Here is a 16,926-nt window from a genome sequence, read left to right on the forward strand (position 1 = left end):
GCTGATATTTCGCACATTTGACTTCGTTGCTTATTTTCAACATTGCACAAGGAAGTATCCCCGACCGCGCGCCAGCCCACGCAAAATGGCCGTCACACGTGCCAGTGGGTTATTAGAGTTATCGTTGAGGCAGCATGCGTCACTATGCTGGAGGTACAGCCACAGTTTATGCAACTAATGAATACGTGTGTCAATTATCTACCTTTCTATGACATTTTTTGGCGAAAGAGCTTAGATAGAGTCGAGCATGCAGAGTTTGTGTGTTGGGTGTGCGAGATAAATATCAATAATGTCAAAACTGTTCAAGTTGAATCTGAAGGGCGCCTGGATCCATATGTGTCCATTGACAAGTTTAGGCGTTAATGTTTTTCAGTTTCATGAATATAATGCCAAACAATGCTTAAAGTACATTCTGGATGTCAATGAATCGGACAATGGTATTGCGTTTACCAGCAGACCCCTGAAGACCTGGGTCTTCAGCAACCCATCACCCATGCTTGTCTAACATTGCTGAAAGCTGCAACTTACGTTAGGCACCTACCTGGGACATTCCTGGCCAGTGAGGGAGTGGCCTTGGCTGTATCTGGAAGTGGACAGCTTATAGAAAGGCTCTCTGTCAGGGAATCTAGGCTAAATTTAGAAAAGCACATGATACAGACATAGCTTACTTTGCTTCTTCACTGAGTATGTTACTAATAGAGTGGACAGAGTGATAAAAGGGAAAAATAACATGAGAAATGTAACTCCCATACACTTTCAAGATATTGCCTTTTTCAGACAATAATATATATGCGTCCTGATTGACACAGCTTTGTCTGAGAGTTGATGATGCCAGTCTTTTTCTGCCCATCGTTTTGGCCCACTTGTAATTTTGCACACCTGTTTGGCTATCGATTTTGACATATGCCAGGTGTCATTAGCATTTTCAGTATTGCCTCTTTCTCGAACAAATTTTGTTACTGATGCATTATTGTCATGGGCATCGACTTTGACTGTCATAATCCTTGTATATCTTTTTGACACCCAACAGTTCATGACCACTTGAACACTTCATGTTGAATTTAGCAACATGATTTTTTTTTCACAGTCTCCAGAAGTGAGTTTGGAAGTATACTAAGACTTGTGATCTTCAATCCTGTTGATCAATGTTGGGATGGTTGTAGGTGTAGCTAGAAATAATTCTTCATTCCAACTCTCTTCAAAGGTAGCATACTGGTAATTACAGCTTCTTGAACTAGCTTGTTACAGGAGGCAAGTTTTGTTTGTTCTGAAGCTCCTTCCATAACCAGTTAAGATCTGGGTTAGAGTGTTAAACCACACACAATAAAATAATCTGCTCAGAATCATTCTTTATTTGACCTGTGAAGATCCGGGATAGAATTAGTCTTCAGCAACTCATGCTTGCTGTAAAAGGCGACTATGCTTGTCATAAGAGGCGACTAACAGGATATGGCTTGGTTGATGCAGGGCATTGTATCCTAATTGTGTGGTCGATGCTCATAATGTCAATCACAGGAATATCTGGTCCAGGCTCGATTTTTTTTTTTTCCAGACCACCATCATATAGCTGGAATATTGCCGAGTGTGGCGTAAAACATCAAAAAACAACATTCCTAATTCAGGGAAACGTCTCTATGTACGACCAGTCAGTCCTTGAAAGCACAAAAGTTCACAATCTTTGATTGTCCACAGCATCAATAAACACTTAGGACTAGAATGCAACTGAACTTTGTTGATGATGTGAGGAGTTTAGTGGCTTCGATGCACATCGCTGTTTATCTGGAATCTGTCTGAAAAGTCATGACTTTAGGATAAAATGACTATTGTCACATTTCTAAATATGCTCCATTTTCTTATTTTAGTTATATAATATTTTAAAGCCTTGAGTAGATTGTATGAGTTAAGAATCTTGTTGCAGATGCCCCTCCCAGCTGCGTCATCTCGTCGTATCATCCCGTTGCAATACCCAAACACCACCAAAGAGACCTGTTGGGGCCTTCCTTGAATTTGCCCATTCTCAAACTGCTGAAATATTAGAAAACAATCCTGGTAAGTTGGAGTTACATTTCATGAAACTGGAATCAGAACGTATCTGAAAAACATGCAGGCCACAAAAAATAGAATGAACATCAGAATTCGGACATTTAATCCAGGTGACGTATGATGCATCTGTGAAGGTGTGAGGTTGTGTATGTGTGTTATAGTAGTGGGACGGTGCACTAATGCATCGATGGATCACAATTTTTTACTCCTAGATACAAGTATCAATCACAATTGCACACACAGATAAAACAACGATTCTTACCTCAAATGTATTCTTCAATAAATGTTACACCAAACACCAAATTAATAGTGAAAATGTTAAGTGAAAACGTAAGTATTTTCATCTACTGCACCATACTTGACCCTGCCAACTGTAAATCATTAGTGTGCCAGGTATTTGGCATCCTGTCTATGAAAAATATGGCTTACGCACCACAGATAAGAGGACATGCAAGGATCATTATACATATCAGATCGTAAGTAAGGTATTGTGTTATGTATTGGATGGCACAGTTGGTGTATTGTGGCAGCCCTAATATGTATTGTATGTTTCTGAACAGGTGTGAGCAGAAGAGAGTCTCTCAAGATAGCAAGTCAGAGGTGGCATCAGCTGGACCCACAGGAGAAGGATGTGAGTAGTGTCACGTGGGACCTGAGATAAGTGTTTAGTATTTTGCATTTAATTTAAAACCAATTAAAAACACATTGGTCATTGGAAAGTTTCTTTAAACTGTTTACAAGTTTAGTAAGACCTTGAAAAAGGGTGTATTTTTGTAAGAGTCAAAATTCTTTTCCAAAATTTTTTGTTCTCAGACGCTTTATACAGAAACAAGTTTTCGAAGATTTATTTCCCACTTCATTAGTACCTTTTCATTCTGTGGAACCATGTTAGTGTGCATTGCCTCTCGAAATGTTTTTTGTTCTTGGCCTTACACTACATTGGGAATAGATTTAAGTATTGACATTCATAAAGTGTTTCTAGTTGCAGGACCTGTGTTATTTGATTGTTGCAGGAAAGAACTGGTGAAGTGCGTGAGCGTTACAGGGAATATCAGCGGCAGTACCAACTCTATCTCCAAAGCCTTACAACCGAGGAGAGGGACAGAATGGATGAGCAGAGGCAACTTCGCAGAAAGAAGCTTGCCAAGATCAGAAAGAAAAGGGTATGCATAAACAACTGATATTAGTCCTATCCGCTGTTGTACCAACTAACCCCTGCCAATTCCTTCCAACCTCGGAGGTCCCTTTTGTCTCAGTCAGCCTCCAACAGTTCTGTTCCATCCTTCAAGATCCCTGTTAACCCAAACACCTCCAGCAGTTCTGTTCCATCCTTGGAGGTCCCTGTTGTCTCAGTCAACCTCCAACAGTTCTGTTCCATCTTTCAAGATCCCTGTTAACCCTACACCTCCAGCAGTTCTGTTCCAACCTCGGAGGTCTCCGTTGTCCCGATCAACCTCCACCAATTCTGTTCCTACCTTCGAGGCCCCTGTTGACCCTAACACCTCTATCAAAAGAAAAGCGACACAATATCAACAACCTCGAATTCAAGGTGGTCATACAGCCCATCCTGGTAATACACCGGAAGGACAATAGATTGTATGACCAGGATGGGCTGTACCCAGTTGATATTGCTCCTATTGCTAACACTAAACTTCTGATCGAGGAACATTCCTATCACCAACAGAATGGCATGTCCACCCGATGATTTTCTGATTGATTTGCCAACACTAAGCCACCTTTTGAACATTCGAAAGCAGGACAACCTGGTTATAATGCCACCTTTTGTACATTGGAAAGCAGGACAACCTGGTTATAATGCCACCTTTTGTACATTGGAAAGCAGGACAACCTGGTTATAATGCCACCTTTTGTACATTGGAAAGCAGGACAACCTGCTTATAATCCCACCTTTTGAACGTTGGAAAGCAGGACAACCTGGTTATGATGCCACCTTTTGAACGTTGGAAAGCAGGACAACCTGGTTATCATGCCACCTTTTGTACATTGGAAAGCAGGACAACCTGGTTATGATGCCACCTTTTGAACATTCGAAAGCAGGACAACCTGGTTATAATGCCACCTTTTGTACATTGGAAAGCAGGACAACCTGGTTATAATGCCACCTTTTGTACATTGGAAAGCAGGACAACCTGGTTATAATCCCACCTTTTGAACGTTGGAAAGCAGGACAACCTGGTTATGATGCCACCTTTTGAACGTTGGAAAGCAGGACAACCTGGTTATCATGCCACCTTTTGTACATTGGAAAGCAGGACAACCTGGTTATGATGCCACCTTTTGAACGTTGGAAAGCAGGACAACCTGGTTATGATGCCACCTTTTGTACATTGGAAAGTAGGGTGTTATGACCAGGTTGAACCAGGTTCATTTTGTAAGTAGTACCAGTATTTTTATTCTGTGAACTGCATTTGTGTTTTTTTACAGGAATTGAAGAGTCTTGGCAAGCCAAAAAGTATTCGAAATGCATTCTTGCTCTTTGTGAAATCTTCCCGACTTGAGACAAGAGGCGCCAATCCAACAGTAAGTACGTGGGAGTTACTCTGATTGCATGAGACGACATACATGGTGTAACTCACATGAATATGTCACCAACACAGGTTCACTTTGTTCGCCCTGAGGGATTGATTCCGAGTCAGGGGAGCTTCCCAGACCCGTGAAGACCTGGGGTAGATTAGGTCTTCAGCAACCCACACTTGCTGTAAAAGGCGACTGCTTGTCGTAAGAGGCGTCTAACAGAATCGGGTGGTCAGACTCGCTGACTTTGTTGATGCATGACATTGATCCTAATTGAGTGGATTGATGTTCATGAAGTCAATCACTGGATTGTCTGGTCCAGACTCGATTATTTACAGACCGCCGTCATATAGCTGGAATATTGCTGTGTGCAGCGTTAAACAACAAACAAACAAACAGGAGAGTTTCCCAGGAGGCCATGCTTGTCGTACAAGTGTCATGGTTTCAACCTGTGGTAAAAAGGAATTGAGATCACATTTTGTTAGCTCACCTAACCTCGAATCATGGCTGTGTATCGCCTTTACTAGGCCATTTCTGCTTAATATGTAATGCTCCCAAAATGCATCTGTGGCTCTGTAAACATCTCTTAAATTGAGGAAGTTATATCAGTTTTTTCCTCAGTATTCTGGAAATAATTGAGTAGCAATGTTGACACCAATACATTGGACATTTTGTACTGTTGATTACATATCCAGGTGAGCTACAGTGCTCTGGCACTATTCTTATGTTTGTTTTGTTTAACGCCAAACTCGGCAACATTCCACCTATTATGACAGCATTCTGTAAATAATCGAGTCTGGACCAGACAATCCAGTGATTAACATCATGAACATCGATCTACGTAATCAAGATAGCGAGGCTGACCACCCGATCCTGTTAGACGCCTCTTACGACTTACATATAATGTGATATATTTGATGATTGGACTATAGCTCTCCACTGCCTCAGTTCAGTGATACTTTGGCTTAAGATGATGTTAATGACTCCATTTATATTTTCATTTGTCCATTACTTTGTGTTTGTAGACTGTCATCCAGCGTTTGGTTGAGAACTGGAAAACATTGCCGCAAGATGAAAAGGAGGTTTGTATCATATGTGACGTTTCCCCACCATGTGTAGAGTCTGTATGGCGGCGGCTTTGTGGGAAGTTAGTCCGCCAGTACTTTGTGCCATTTGTACTGTTTTGTATAGTTTTTAGTTATTACAGTTTTAGTGGCAGAACTATTTTAAAGGTAGTCCAAGTGCTGAAAATGACTGTTTTAATATTTTATTGAAACAACGGCAAGCACATCTATTTATGCAGCAATTACTTCTATAGGATACTTAACCAGTGTGCTTGAAAACCATGCTTGAAAATGAGAGATCCGTGTGCATGTATGTGTAATCTGTGTGTGTGTATGTGTAATCTGTGTGTGTGTATGTGTAATCTGTGTGTGTGTGTATGTGTAATCTGTGTGTGTGTATGTGTAATCTGTGTGTATGTGTAATCTGTGTGTGTGTATGTGTAATCTGTGTGTGTATGTGTAATCTGTGTGTGTGTATGTGTAATCTGTGTGTGTGTGTATGTGTAATCTGTGTGTGTGTATGTGTAATCTGTGTGTGTGTATGTGTAATCTGTGTGTGTATGTGTAATCTGTGTGTGTGTATGTGTAATCTGTGTGTGTGTATGTGTAATCTGTGTGTGTATGTGTAATCTGTGTGTGTGTATGTGTAATCTGTGTGTGTGTGTATGTGTAATCTGTGTGTGTGTGTAATCTGTGTGTGTGTGTGTATGTGTAATCTGTGTGTGTGTGTATGTGTAATCTGTGTGTGTGTATGTGTAATCTGTGTGTGTGTGTGTATGTGTAATCTGTGTGTGTGTGTATGTGTAATCTGTGTGTGTGTGTATGTGTAATCTGTGTGTGTGTATGTGTAATCTGTGTGTGTGTGTGTGTGTAATCTGTGTGTGTGAATGTGTAATCTGTGTGTGTATGTGTAATCTGTGTGTGTATGTGTAATCTGTGTGTGCGTGTATGTGTAATCTGTGTGTGTGTATGTGTAATCTGTGTGTGTGTGTATGTGTAATCTGTGTGTGTGTGTATGTGTAATCTGTGTGTGTGTATGTGTAATCTGTGTGTGTGTATGTGTAATCTGTGTGTGTGTGTATGTGTAATCTGTGTGTGTGTATGTGTAATCTGTGTGTGTGTATGTGTAATCTGTGTGTGTGTATGTGTAATCTGTGTGTGTGTATGTGTAATCTGTGTGTGTGTTTGTGTAATCTGTGTGTGTGTATGTGTAATCTGTGTGTGTGTTTGTGGGGCCCAGGTGTATTCTAAGTTCACATATAGTGAGTGTGTTCCGTATAACGCCACTTTTAACAGTATTCCAGTTATATCATGGCGTGTCGGCCATATGTGGAAGGAAAGCCCGAAGTGATGCACGTCTCAGATGTTTACCACTTTGGTGAAACCCACGAGCACCGGTATGGTGCTGGCAAAAAGTTCCCATATGGAATTGAATAAAATTGAAGAGTTCTTCCTCTCAACATATGCAGTGTAAATGTGGGGAAAATGCTATGCTGTATGTGAACTGTGATGTCTACATATGTTGTTTCAGATCTACTATGAGGATGCTCGGCTGGACCGGGAACGCTATGAGATGGAGATGAAGGTCTGGGAGGACAAGATGAAGGCGATCGGGAGAGAGGATGTCATCAGGATTAAAAGTAAAACCAAAATAACGAAAGCAGCAAAGCCGCCGGCAAGGAAAGTCAAGAAAGCAAAAAAAGCAAAGAAAGTTATATCTAATGCTAAATCAAAAGCTGGTAGTAATGCTAAGACAAAGACACGTGGCAAAACAGCAGCTACACCAAGGTCAAAGTCAACAAAGACCGACACCAAGTCCACACAAACTGATTAGCTGGTGCTTCCAAGACCTACAGTTGTGGTTAGGTAACCTCCATGTCATGTTGATGTGTGGAATGCGAGACACTGAATCACACTGAATCGTGATGCATGTTGGACATCAGGAATGTATCATACTGAATCATCACGATGCACAGGGAGAACCAAATATATGCTACTCAAAAGAAGTTGAAGAACACCCGATTCTTTCATTTAGCAAAGTTAAACTGCCATGGCATGACAGAAAAAACAGAAATAGAAAAGATCGTGTTATTTAACATCAGTTGAGAAGTATATATATCGTTCTGAATCAAGACTATTAATTTTGGATGTCAGACAAGGGCACTTATGCACTTCATGAGGCAAACTGAAAGCCATAGAATAGACAGACAAGTATAGTTGTCCCTAAACCTTGCCGTGGCAGTGCTAGTTAGTGTAGTATGGTAGACATTACCCGCTGGATGTATTGCTGCCAGTATACATGGGCATTCAGACCAAAGATGTAGTCATTCCATGTGCTACCTCATATCTTGTTGGGAACTATATCCAATCTGACAATGTTGATATTAAAAGGATGAGTTTTTCTTTATTCTTGAATTAATCCCTAAATAATAGCACTTGTTGATTAAAACACTTGAGATGACAATGAGCACATTATTACAGTGTTCAAATGCCAACAACAATCATTTCTAAATGTGAGAGACCTGCTGTGCAGAATCCCTATCTTAAAACAAGAGTCTAGTCTAGTTCTTTGTTGATCCAGACATGGACGGACTAGCTAGTGATGTTATTTGTTTGTTGTTTGACACCGCACTCAGCAATATATTCCAGCTATATGACAGCGGTCTGGAAATAAGCGAGTCTGGACCAGATAATTCAGTGATTGACATTATCAGAATCAATCCACACAATTGGGATACGATGACATGCATCAACAAAGTCAGAGAGCCTGACCACCCGATCGTGTTAGTTGCCTTTTGCGACAAGCATGGTTTGCAAAAGAACTAAGCTGGTGAAGGCTCTCTGTTGATCCACACATGGACGGCTCCATATTGATTCCAATCTCATTAAAACCAAATCTTAGTTCTCGCATCCTGTAATGGAGTAACCCATAATGGGATGTTCTCCGATCTTTGTTCTGCGGTGGTGAGAACTGAGACCTGATCTTAATGATATTGTGTCGATCGGGACCCGGACTGACCAGCTTCATGGACAGGGTGCTCATTGTCTGCTGTCAACTGTACAAGCCTGAAAATCAAAACTTTCTGTCGATGAGTCTTCAGCATTAGTAGGGAAGTGATGACACACTGTGTTACTGTATTTCGATGGTTGTACATCATGGTAAGGAGCCATCCATTATCAAAACATGTCCTCCTTATATGCATCCTCATGTACCCAGGGTACATTATCCATGCTGTCTTGTGTGCGTGATTTGAATGAGTAAATTCTTTTACCATGGCTGATTTAACAAGTCGGCAAGATAAATTTGTTGTTGCAGTATCACTCGCCTACAGCTTCTGGTATGAAACCGAATGCATAAAACCACATGCACCCCTTGTGTGTCCGTGATGGTCTCACATTTTATAAACGATCCGGGGTAGAATAGGTCTTAGCCAAACCCATGCTTGCTGTAAAATGCGATTTACGGGATCGGGTGGTCAGGCTCGCTGACTTGGTTGATGCATGTCATCGGTCCCAATTGCGTGGATCGATGCTCATGATATCAATCACTGGATTGTCTGGTCCAGACTTGATTATTTACAGACTGCCATCATATAGCTGGAATATTGCTGAGTGTGGCGTTAAACAACAAACCAACCAACCACATTATATATACAGATCTTAGAGGAATTAGTCTCTAGCTTACATAAGCCTGATGACCCATCATGATATTTTTGTCTTTAAGTATAAATGATGTTTCCATGCCAAACTGTGTATCTTCATCACCACCTTGTGTTCATGATGTTTAATTATGTGTTTGTGTGCTGTAGCGTAACACTGCCATGCTGGCTGGGGCTAGTGATCTGGATGCCTCATCACACATAGTATGCGTGAATATTTCTATATTGTTTACATTGCATGAGAGTGCTGCCTTTGTAAATTGCGTTTGTATGGAAGGGAAAAAGAGAGTGAAATAAATATATTGTACAAATATCGCAGAAAATGAGTTTGTTTGGTTTGAAAGTTGACCTCAGCCAAATGTGGGGTGTAATATCTAACCTTGTACTAATATATCAAACCAATATTATCGGTTTGTGCTGCAGGTGGTGATCAACGTTTGAAATAGCTGCCATTACACTACACAGGCAGTCCAATCATCTTGCATGTGTTCTAATCAACCTCACAACTTGAGCATTTCAAACTGCAAATACTATTTAATCATTTAAGAAACTTCAGAATAATATTTGTATTAATTGTCTCACTTTCCTAAAGATACCTGCGATGGACACAAGTAAGAATAGGTCCCAAGGACCATATTGCTGAGGCAACTAAATTAGATTGGGTGATTTGAACGATTGCATCTCCTTGTGGCATAGTGGGATGCTCATTGCCTTGACAGGATTTATGTACTGGCTGCTATTGCTGGACTATTGACTGCATCGTTAACAACATTCACTCTGACAACCATGACCAATTTTTCAAAGGATCTTTGCCTTTTGATATTTACTTAAGATTATACTGGCTAGCAGCAGGAGTGATGTATTGGGCCTGTGCTGTATGGGGATGGGGGATGATATCACAAGTAGTCATCAGACCCGTGAAGATTCCGGGGTAGAATAGGTCTTCAGCAACCGATGCTTACTAACAGGATCGGGTGGTCAGGCTCGCTGACTTTGTTGATACATGTCATCAATCCCAATTGCGTAGATAGATGCTCATGATGTCAATCACTGGATTGTCTGGTCCAGACTCGATTATTTTACAGACCGCCGTCATATAGCTGGAATATTGCTGAGTGCGGCGTTATACAACAAACATACAAAACAAAAAAGGAGTCATCAGTTTGGCTGGCCTTGTCATTGAGTCGAATCAACAACTAATTTTAATGAACATGCCCAGTCATTGAGTACTGAGTGTCTATCGCATCATGTATTCTGCTGCATCAACTGCGAAACTTTGTCAGAAATATTCGTCTGTCATCTGTAAGGTAGACAGACATATTTGATCTACTTCAGCAGCCCATGCTTGCCGTAAAAGGCGACTATGCTTGTTGTAAGAGGCGACTAAGGGGATCGGATGGTCAGGCTCGATGCTCATGTCAGTCACTGGATTGTCTGGTCCAGACTCGATTATTTACAGACTGCCATCATATAGCTGGAATATTGCTGATTGTTAAAACAACAAACAAACAAATGCCATTGTTCATCTAGCTTTCATTTTCTGTACAGTATGGAACATAGGCGTGTTTAATGACATACTAAATGTATACATGCTTGTGTCAGAGCTACCCACTGGAATCGTACATGTTGCCTATTTCATAAAACAAAATCATGTTGTCATTCACCTTCCTTATTTGAGATGATAAGCAAAATAAACAAATGCTGATGTTTAAATTCCTTTATTCAGCTCTTCCCTACTTTGTAAATATGATGTCACTTGACAGTATGAAAATAAAACTTGGATACAGTGAGTCCGTCTTCTGGGAGGGGGCCTTGCCTTCTCTCAAACCAAGCTGCCCATGAGAGGCACATCTTTCCATGCATATCGATGATAAACATGATTGTGAAAATGTGATGAAGTAACAATGGTAACTTGATGAATTACTCATAAGTTTATCTTCACAATTAAAACACTTTGTGTCTCTTGAATTAACACACACACACTGATTGGTCAGTAGGAGGGACATAGAAGGGACATAAATCGTTATAACCCTAACCCGGTGGCTCCACTACTGGTCCACCAAATTTCAGTTCAGTCAGGGTGGAAACCAGAGTTTTACATTCAGTCAACTCCTTTGCCTCGCGAAGATTTCCCGGTAGGTGAAATAAATGTTATCATGGTTGAATTGAGTGAGTGAGTATAGTTTTACGCCGCTTTTAGCAATATTCCAGCAATATCACGGCGGGGGACACCAGAAATGGGCTTCACACATTGTACCCATGTCGGGAATCGAACCTTCGGCGTGATGAGCGAACGCTTTAACCACTAGGCTACCCGACCGCCCCCATGGTTGAATTGAGACTAATTTCTTTTTAGACATCTTAAATACAAACAAAAGCATTTAAAATGCATAATTACAATAAAAGACTATTTGTGTCAATTTGGAAATTTGAGATACTTCTAGACCTAGCTGTTGATCAAGAAAACACATTGGTCTACAGCTTGAAGATGGTTACTTGTGCTAACAAACAACATGCCTGTATCACCAGCCCAGTAAACAACAGTGCTTCCTGCCACAAGCTGACACTTTAACATCCTCGGGCTGAGCTGGCAAATCAACAGACCCGTGAAGATCCGAGTTAGAATACCGGTAGGTCTTCAGCAACCCATGCTTGACCTAATAGGAGACTATACTTGTAGTAAGAGACGAATAACGAGGTCGGGTGGTCAGGCTTGCCTACTCGGTTGATGCATGTCGTTGTATCCCAATTGCTTGGATCGATGCTCATGATTTCAATCCCTGGATTGTCTGGCCCAGACTCGATTATTTATACACTGTCGTCATATAGCTGGAATATTGCTGACTGCAGCTTTACACAACAAACATAGTGACATAGCATAGGCAAACCAACACATCTTGAGGACACATTTTCATTCTTAACAAGAAGGTGGCAACAATCTTACGGCCATGACTCAACATCAAACCAGTATTCTTGGACTCAACAGTTGGTTTGGAGCTGTTAAAATAGCAGCTGCATACTGATAAGTTAACTACACATGTAGGACTTTGACGTTAATGAGCGTACTATGTAGCGAATACATATGCATCTATGCAATACAGAAAGCAAATGATGAAATTACTTTAGAGCCACAGCTAAGAAACTGTCTGACCTTGAGATCAACACAACCATGTTGACATGGTTACGAAAGGCATCTGCATGTTCCTTCAACCACACATCATCAGTTATACAGCTGTTTCACCCCGTCCACTCTGGACGTCTGTTTGGTCACACTTCAGAATGTGTATGGATGTTGCTTGAAATAGTTCATTTGTAATGGTAGATTGTACCACATAGCTTGTAGCTCACCTGAATTGGGTGTCATCTGGTGATGTTATTAATCTTGTGCGATTTGTGCTAAAATACAACTTAAAAAGAAGTTAAAGAAAAGCTGAGTTTTTTCAGGACTGCAGTTAATCTGTAATGGCTGGTGACAGTTGTAACACAGCCTCCCAATTGTGGGTGTTCTTCAACTTATTTTGAGTAGCATATCTCCTATCCATATGGAGACATACAGATGATGCACCATGACATAAGCTCACACAAATGTTTGGTTAAGGTGAGCTGAACAGAAAACCGACATTCCAGGCCAATGGTGAGAATTCCATTCCTTGTCAGCTATGACAGGAACTAAATTAGACACCGGGATGTCAATCTGGAGTTCACACAAACAGCACTAATCTCATCACACACACACACACACGAACACCGAGGTGTTAACTCATCACCACTCATGTCATCACAGCATTGCATATGAGGAACGTGAAGAGATACAGAGCAAAGTCCTCCGTGACTGCAGTGAAGTAGCCCATTGTTCTGTTGTAGATGGCAACAAACTCCGGCTTTATTCCCGACAACACAAGAGCACCTGACATCAACGAGCTATTGTGAGGCAGGGCAACATCCTGATTAGAAAGAAAAGATATTTTGTAATGTAACAAACATGAATTCATTGTGATTTTCTGAGAGAAACACAAACTTGCAGAATGTTAACTCACAAAACTTGCATTAAAAACATATTCAGATTTTGTGCATGAATATGAATATGACATTCTAAATTGAGAGACGTTTCATCATGTAATTAGGTACATGGACCAGTTACCACAGATCTGATTGTTTAACTAAATTATGTTCATATTAATTAACATATTGACCCTACCTTCATGTATGTGTAGTGAAAGGAATACAGTCCAACTTGTAGCAGTACAAAAGGCAAAAAGATAGACTGAAACAAAAATATTATCAGAAATATAACATACATACATACATACATACATACATACATACATACATACATACATACATACATACATACATACATAGAATACTAAACAAGCTCCAGTGTAATACCAATTTTATAAAATGAGTGACAAGTTCTGGTATCAGACGAGCATCACGGGAGCGAGTTTAGTATTATATTTATTACTTGCCTCTTACAGCTTTTTAAAAATTGGCATAGGCAATTGTGAATTGTGAATAGGCAGACATCTACACGGTCCACAGCATAATCCAATTGAATTTTCTACATAATACTACTTCAAACATGTATCATTGAATACCTACAACAGCCTACTTTTAGAATTCAGCAGTCTACAAAGCTATCGAAGCACTCAGGTAATTGTAACTCCTATACTATAACACACACATGAGACAATCGTAAGCTATGATTGCCTTGTAGAACGAGGCCTTGCACCACAAAGTTTACAATCATGTCACAATACCCTAAGATCCACCTGCAAAACAATGTGACGTCAGCCTAGCAACAGGGTTGCTGAAGTCATCAAGTGTGCATAAGCTCCTCTCAGTGATCTGTCATGTCTACCCACAATGTTGTTGATTAAGCCCAGGGATTTGGGGAGTTTTCAATATTTGTTAGTGAAACGTGTTCTTGCAGTACATTTCGCACAAGCTACCCTGGCTAACAAATAAACCACAGAAAATATTCAACCAATACACAATTGCATTCATGGACAAAATGTTTGATTATGAAAATTGTTCAAATGTTAAACTGTATGAAGCATCCTGGATGAGAGTATCTGGGAGAATCAACAAACCTGGAAATAGAAGATTCCATATCCAGATGATAGCACCCATCTGACGAAGAAGGCCACGAGTACACAGCTCCCTAATCGTAGGTTTTCCAGAATCTGCAGCAACCCTGCAGTCTCTTGTGTGACTTGCTGTTTCTTCTGTGTTGACTGTCCACTGCTGGCAATCCTCGCCTGGGACGCAGCAGTGTGGGACGTAGCAGTGGCTTCCCTCACAGAGTGAAGAGGGGGGCGAGGATGTACAGGTGTACCTTCAGGCAATGACGAAGTCAGTCTGTGAGAGGAGAACGTGTCGCCATCATCTTTCGGTGACTCGCTCACTGATGGTGTGTCTCGCAGGACATCAGGTTCTGGGGAAGGTGTCGTTGGTGATGGAGTTGTTCTCTCGGACTCATCTGTACTCACCGGGGAACTTGCTTCATCTAAAACAGAAATATTCTTAGTACATATGAATCTTAACCCTTTTTGCGCATGACAATTCTTTATTGTTCCATCTATGTTACATGTTACATCTTTAAAGAACACAAGCCGTAGCCTTTCTGCTTGAGGCACTGCAGTTGAGTTCATGTAAATTCGCACCTTCCTGAGGCCAGGGAGTTCACAGACTATATATAAGTCCAGTTTCCTTGCTGAACTAGGCTGGAATTATATCGAGTCATATTTTGGCTGGACTAACGAGTCTATGCACAGTCCAATCAAAATTTCGTACCAAAATCGACATATGGTTCATTAAGAACATGGCAACTGCCGAGCAGATTTCGGTTATCGCAGGATTTTCAGAACATGTGTACCATCAACTGGGCTATGACAGAAATTTTCAAAAACTTTTCATGTTCTTGATTAAGGTGCCCAAGTGATTTTATGCACTTTGCAAGATAAGACCCATATGATTACAATTATCAATCACATCGTCTTGACTGAGCGCCACCATTTTGTTTGATGCTAATGCAAGTGATATGAGTGGTGGAATCTGATTGGTCAATAATTGGGACATAGAAGAGAAATAACCCGTAATCGCAACTGGTGATGCTGCGATCGAGCCACAAAATTCCAGTTCAGTTTGACAAGGTTGTAATCCTGTCCGTTAACTCCCTTGCCTCAGGAAGATGTTAAATATGTGATGACTGTAAATAAAGATCTGAAAACATAAGTACGCTAGCTGCAAGACTACATTTGGACAATTACACAATATTCATGTTATTGTTCATGTTATCATGGTTATACAGTTGTCCTTTTTAGTTGTTTTCTTGCAAACATGTACACAAGCATTTCTAAAGGTAGTCAAACTTAGTGAGTGAGTTACGTTTAACACAGCTTTGAACAGTATTCTAGTTATAACACAGTGTGTCAACTTGATGTGGGTGGAAAGTCCAATGTAATGCAGGTCTTACTCTTTGATGTTTACTACTTTGGCGAAACCCATGAGAACAGGTATGGTGCTGACAAACCTATAAACATAATCGGGGCGAACTAGGGATTTGAACCCCTAATCATAGGTCAGCAAAATTAATTGGTAATGGGGAATTAATTGGAATATTTTATGCCAATACTCATCTTATGTAGTGTAGTATAGTTAATCACAAGACCTGACATGGCGACATCCGTGGATACGCGAGCTGTCATTCTTGTGTAAGTATTCTGAACTTTGTAAGTTCTAGGTACTGGAAACTATGGTGAGATAGCTGATGACGTAAGTGGTGATAGCAGTTGAGGCGGCAGTTGTTATTTGGCGATGTCGTAGTAAAGACCGTTTTGATTGATATAAAGTGTTTGTTGAAGTTTGAGTTGATCAGAGTCGTCAACAAGTGATCATAATGCCAGGCAGAGATAACATCTATAAGCATTGTAAATGATTGTCTGTGTCAGATCTAGAGTTTCTTCCCTATTAATTCTTTATGATGTTTTTGGGGGATACGGGCGGAAGTCTTACCATCAAATTTTAATGGTTCTACATTTTCAAGCATGTACTGATAAACAGATGATTTTATCCCCAAACTCTGTGTTATATATATGTGACATACCTGTGGGGTGATATAAAAATCATTCTCAAAACAAACTGGTGCATGTTATCTAGATAGGCCAAGATGATTTGGTACTCAAACAGTCCAAGCATCGCAGCAAGCGAAAACAAAACAATCTTGAAGAAAAAATGCACCAATGCATGTTGGCGAAGTAATTTGCCAATTTTGAAAATTATAACGAAAAGGCACACTCACCCTGTTCAGTATCGATCGGCTTCCCCAGCAGCCTGTTCAATCGATTTTCTGAATTTTGAAGAATTTTTCGTCTTCTTGCGTCACGTCTTGCTGCAAGTTCCGCCATGTTGATTTTTATTTTAAAGTTTACTTTCGTAGGATATATTTTACTGAAACAACTTATGTATTCACGCAGTGTCCAGTGGTAATTATTTACACTAAACACCATTAAAGTTATATAAATATCAGTTTTGACTTGTAAAACACACTTTATTATCAGCTGTTTATATTCGAACTATCAGCAGCTGATCATACGTAACCTAGTTCCCGGCTCCCTATGCGC

General features: G+C 40.4%; 2 protein-coding genes across 2 annotated transcripts; one reads left to right on the forward strand and one right to left on the reverse strand.

The window, feature by feature from the left end:
- The first annotated feature begins 57 nt into the window (after nucleotides 1–57).
- Nucleotides 58–9,624, forward strand: LOC124121082 (transcription factor A, mitochondrial-like). Its single transcript, XM_046484036.2, has 7 exons — nucleotides 58–153; nucleotides 1,919–2,049; nucleotides 2,604–2,674; nucleotides 3,057–3,206; nucleotides 4,489–4,584; nucleotides 5,604–5,660; nucleotides 7,174–9,624. The coding sequence occupies exons 1-7, from the start codon at nucleotides 86–88 to the stop codon at nucleotides 7,474–7,476; spliced, it is 876 nt and encodes a 291-aa protein (XP_046339992.2). The 5' UTR covers nucleotides 58–85; the 3' UTR covers nucleotides 7,477–9,624.
- Nucleotides 9,625–11,003: 1,379 nt separating this feature from the next.
- Nucleotides 11,004–16,889, reverse strand: LOC124121095 (guided entry of tail-anchored proteins factor CAMLG-like). Its single transcript, XM_046484050.2, has 4 exons — nucleotides 16,605–16,889; nucleotides 14,395–14,810; nucleotides 13,500–13,565; nucleotides 11,004–13,245 (listed from the first exon to the last, which is right to left on the reverse strand). Exons 1-4 carry the CDS (start codon nucleotides 16,810–16,812, stop codon nucleotides 13,072–13,074), a joined length of 864 nt encoding a protein of 287 aa, XP_046340006.2. The 5' UTR covers nucleotides 16,813–16,889; the 3' UTR covers nucleotides 11,004–13,071.
- Between the last annotated feature and the right edge of the window lie 37 nt (nucleotides 16,890–16,926).

Source organism: Haliotis rufescens, unplaced genomic scaffold (genome assembly GCF_023055435.1).
Source record: "Haliotis rufescens isolate VD_foot unplaced genomic scaffold, xgHalRufe1.0.p SCAF_11, whole genome shotgun sequence".
In the NCBI taxonomy this organism is placed as follows: Eukaryota; Metazoa; Mollusca; class Gastropoda; order Lepetellida; family Haliotidae; genus Haliotis; species Haliotis rufescens.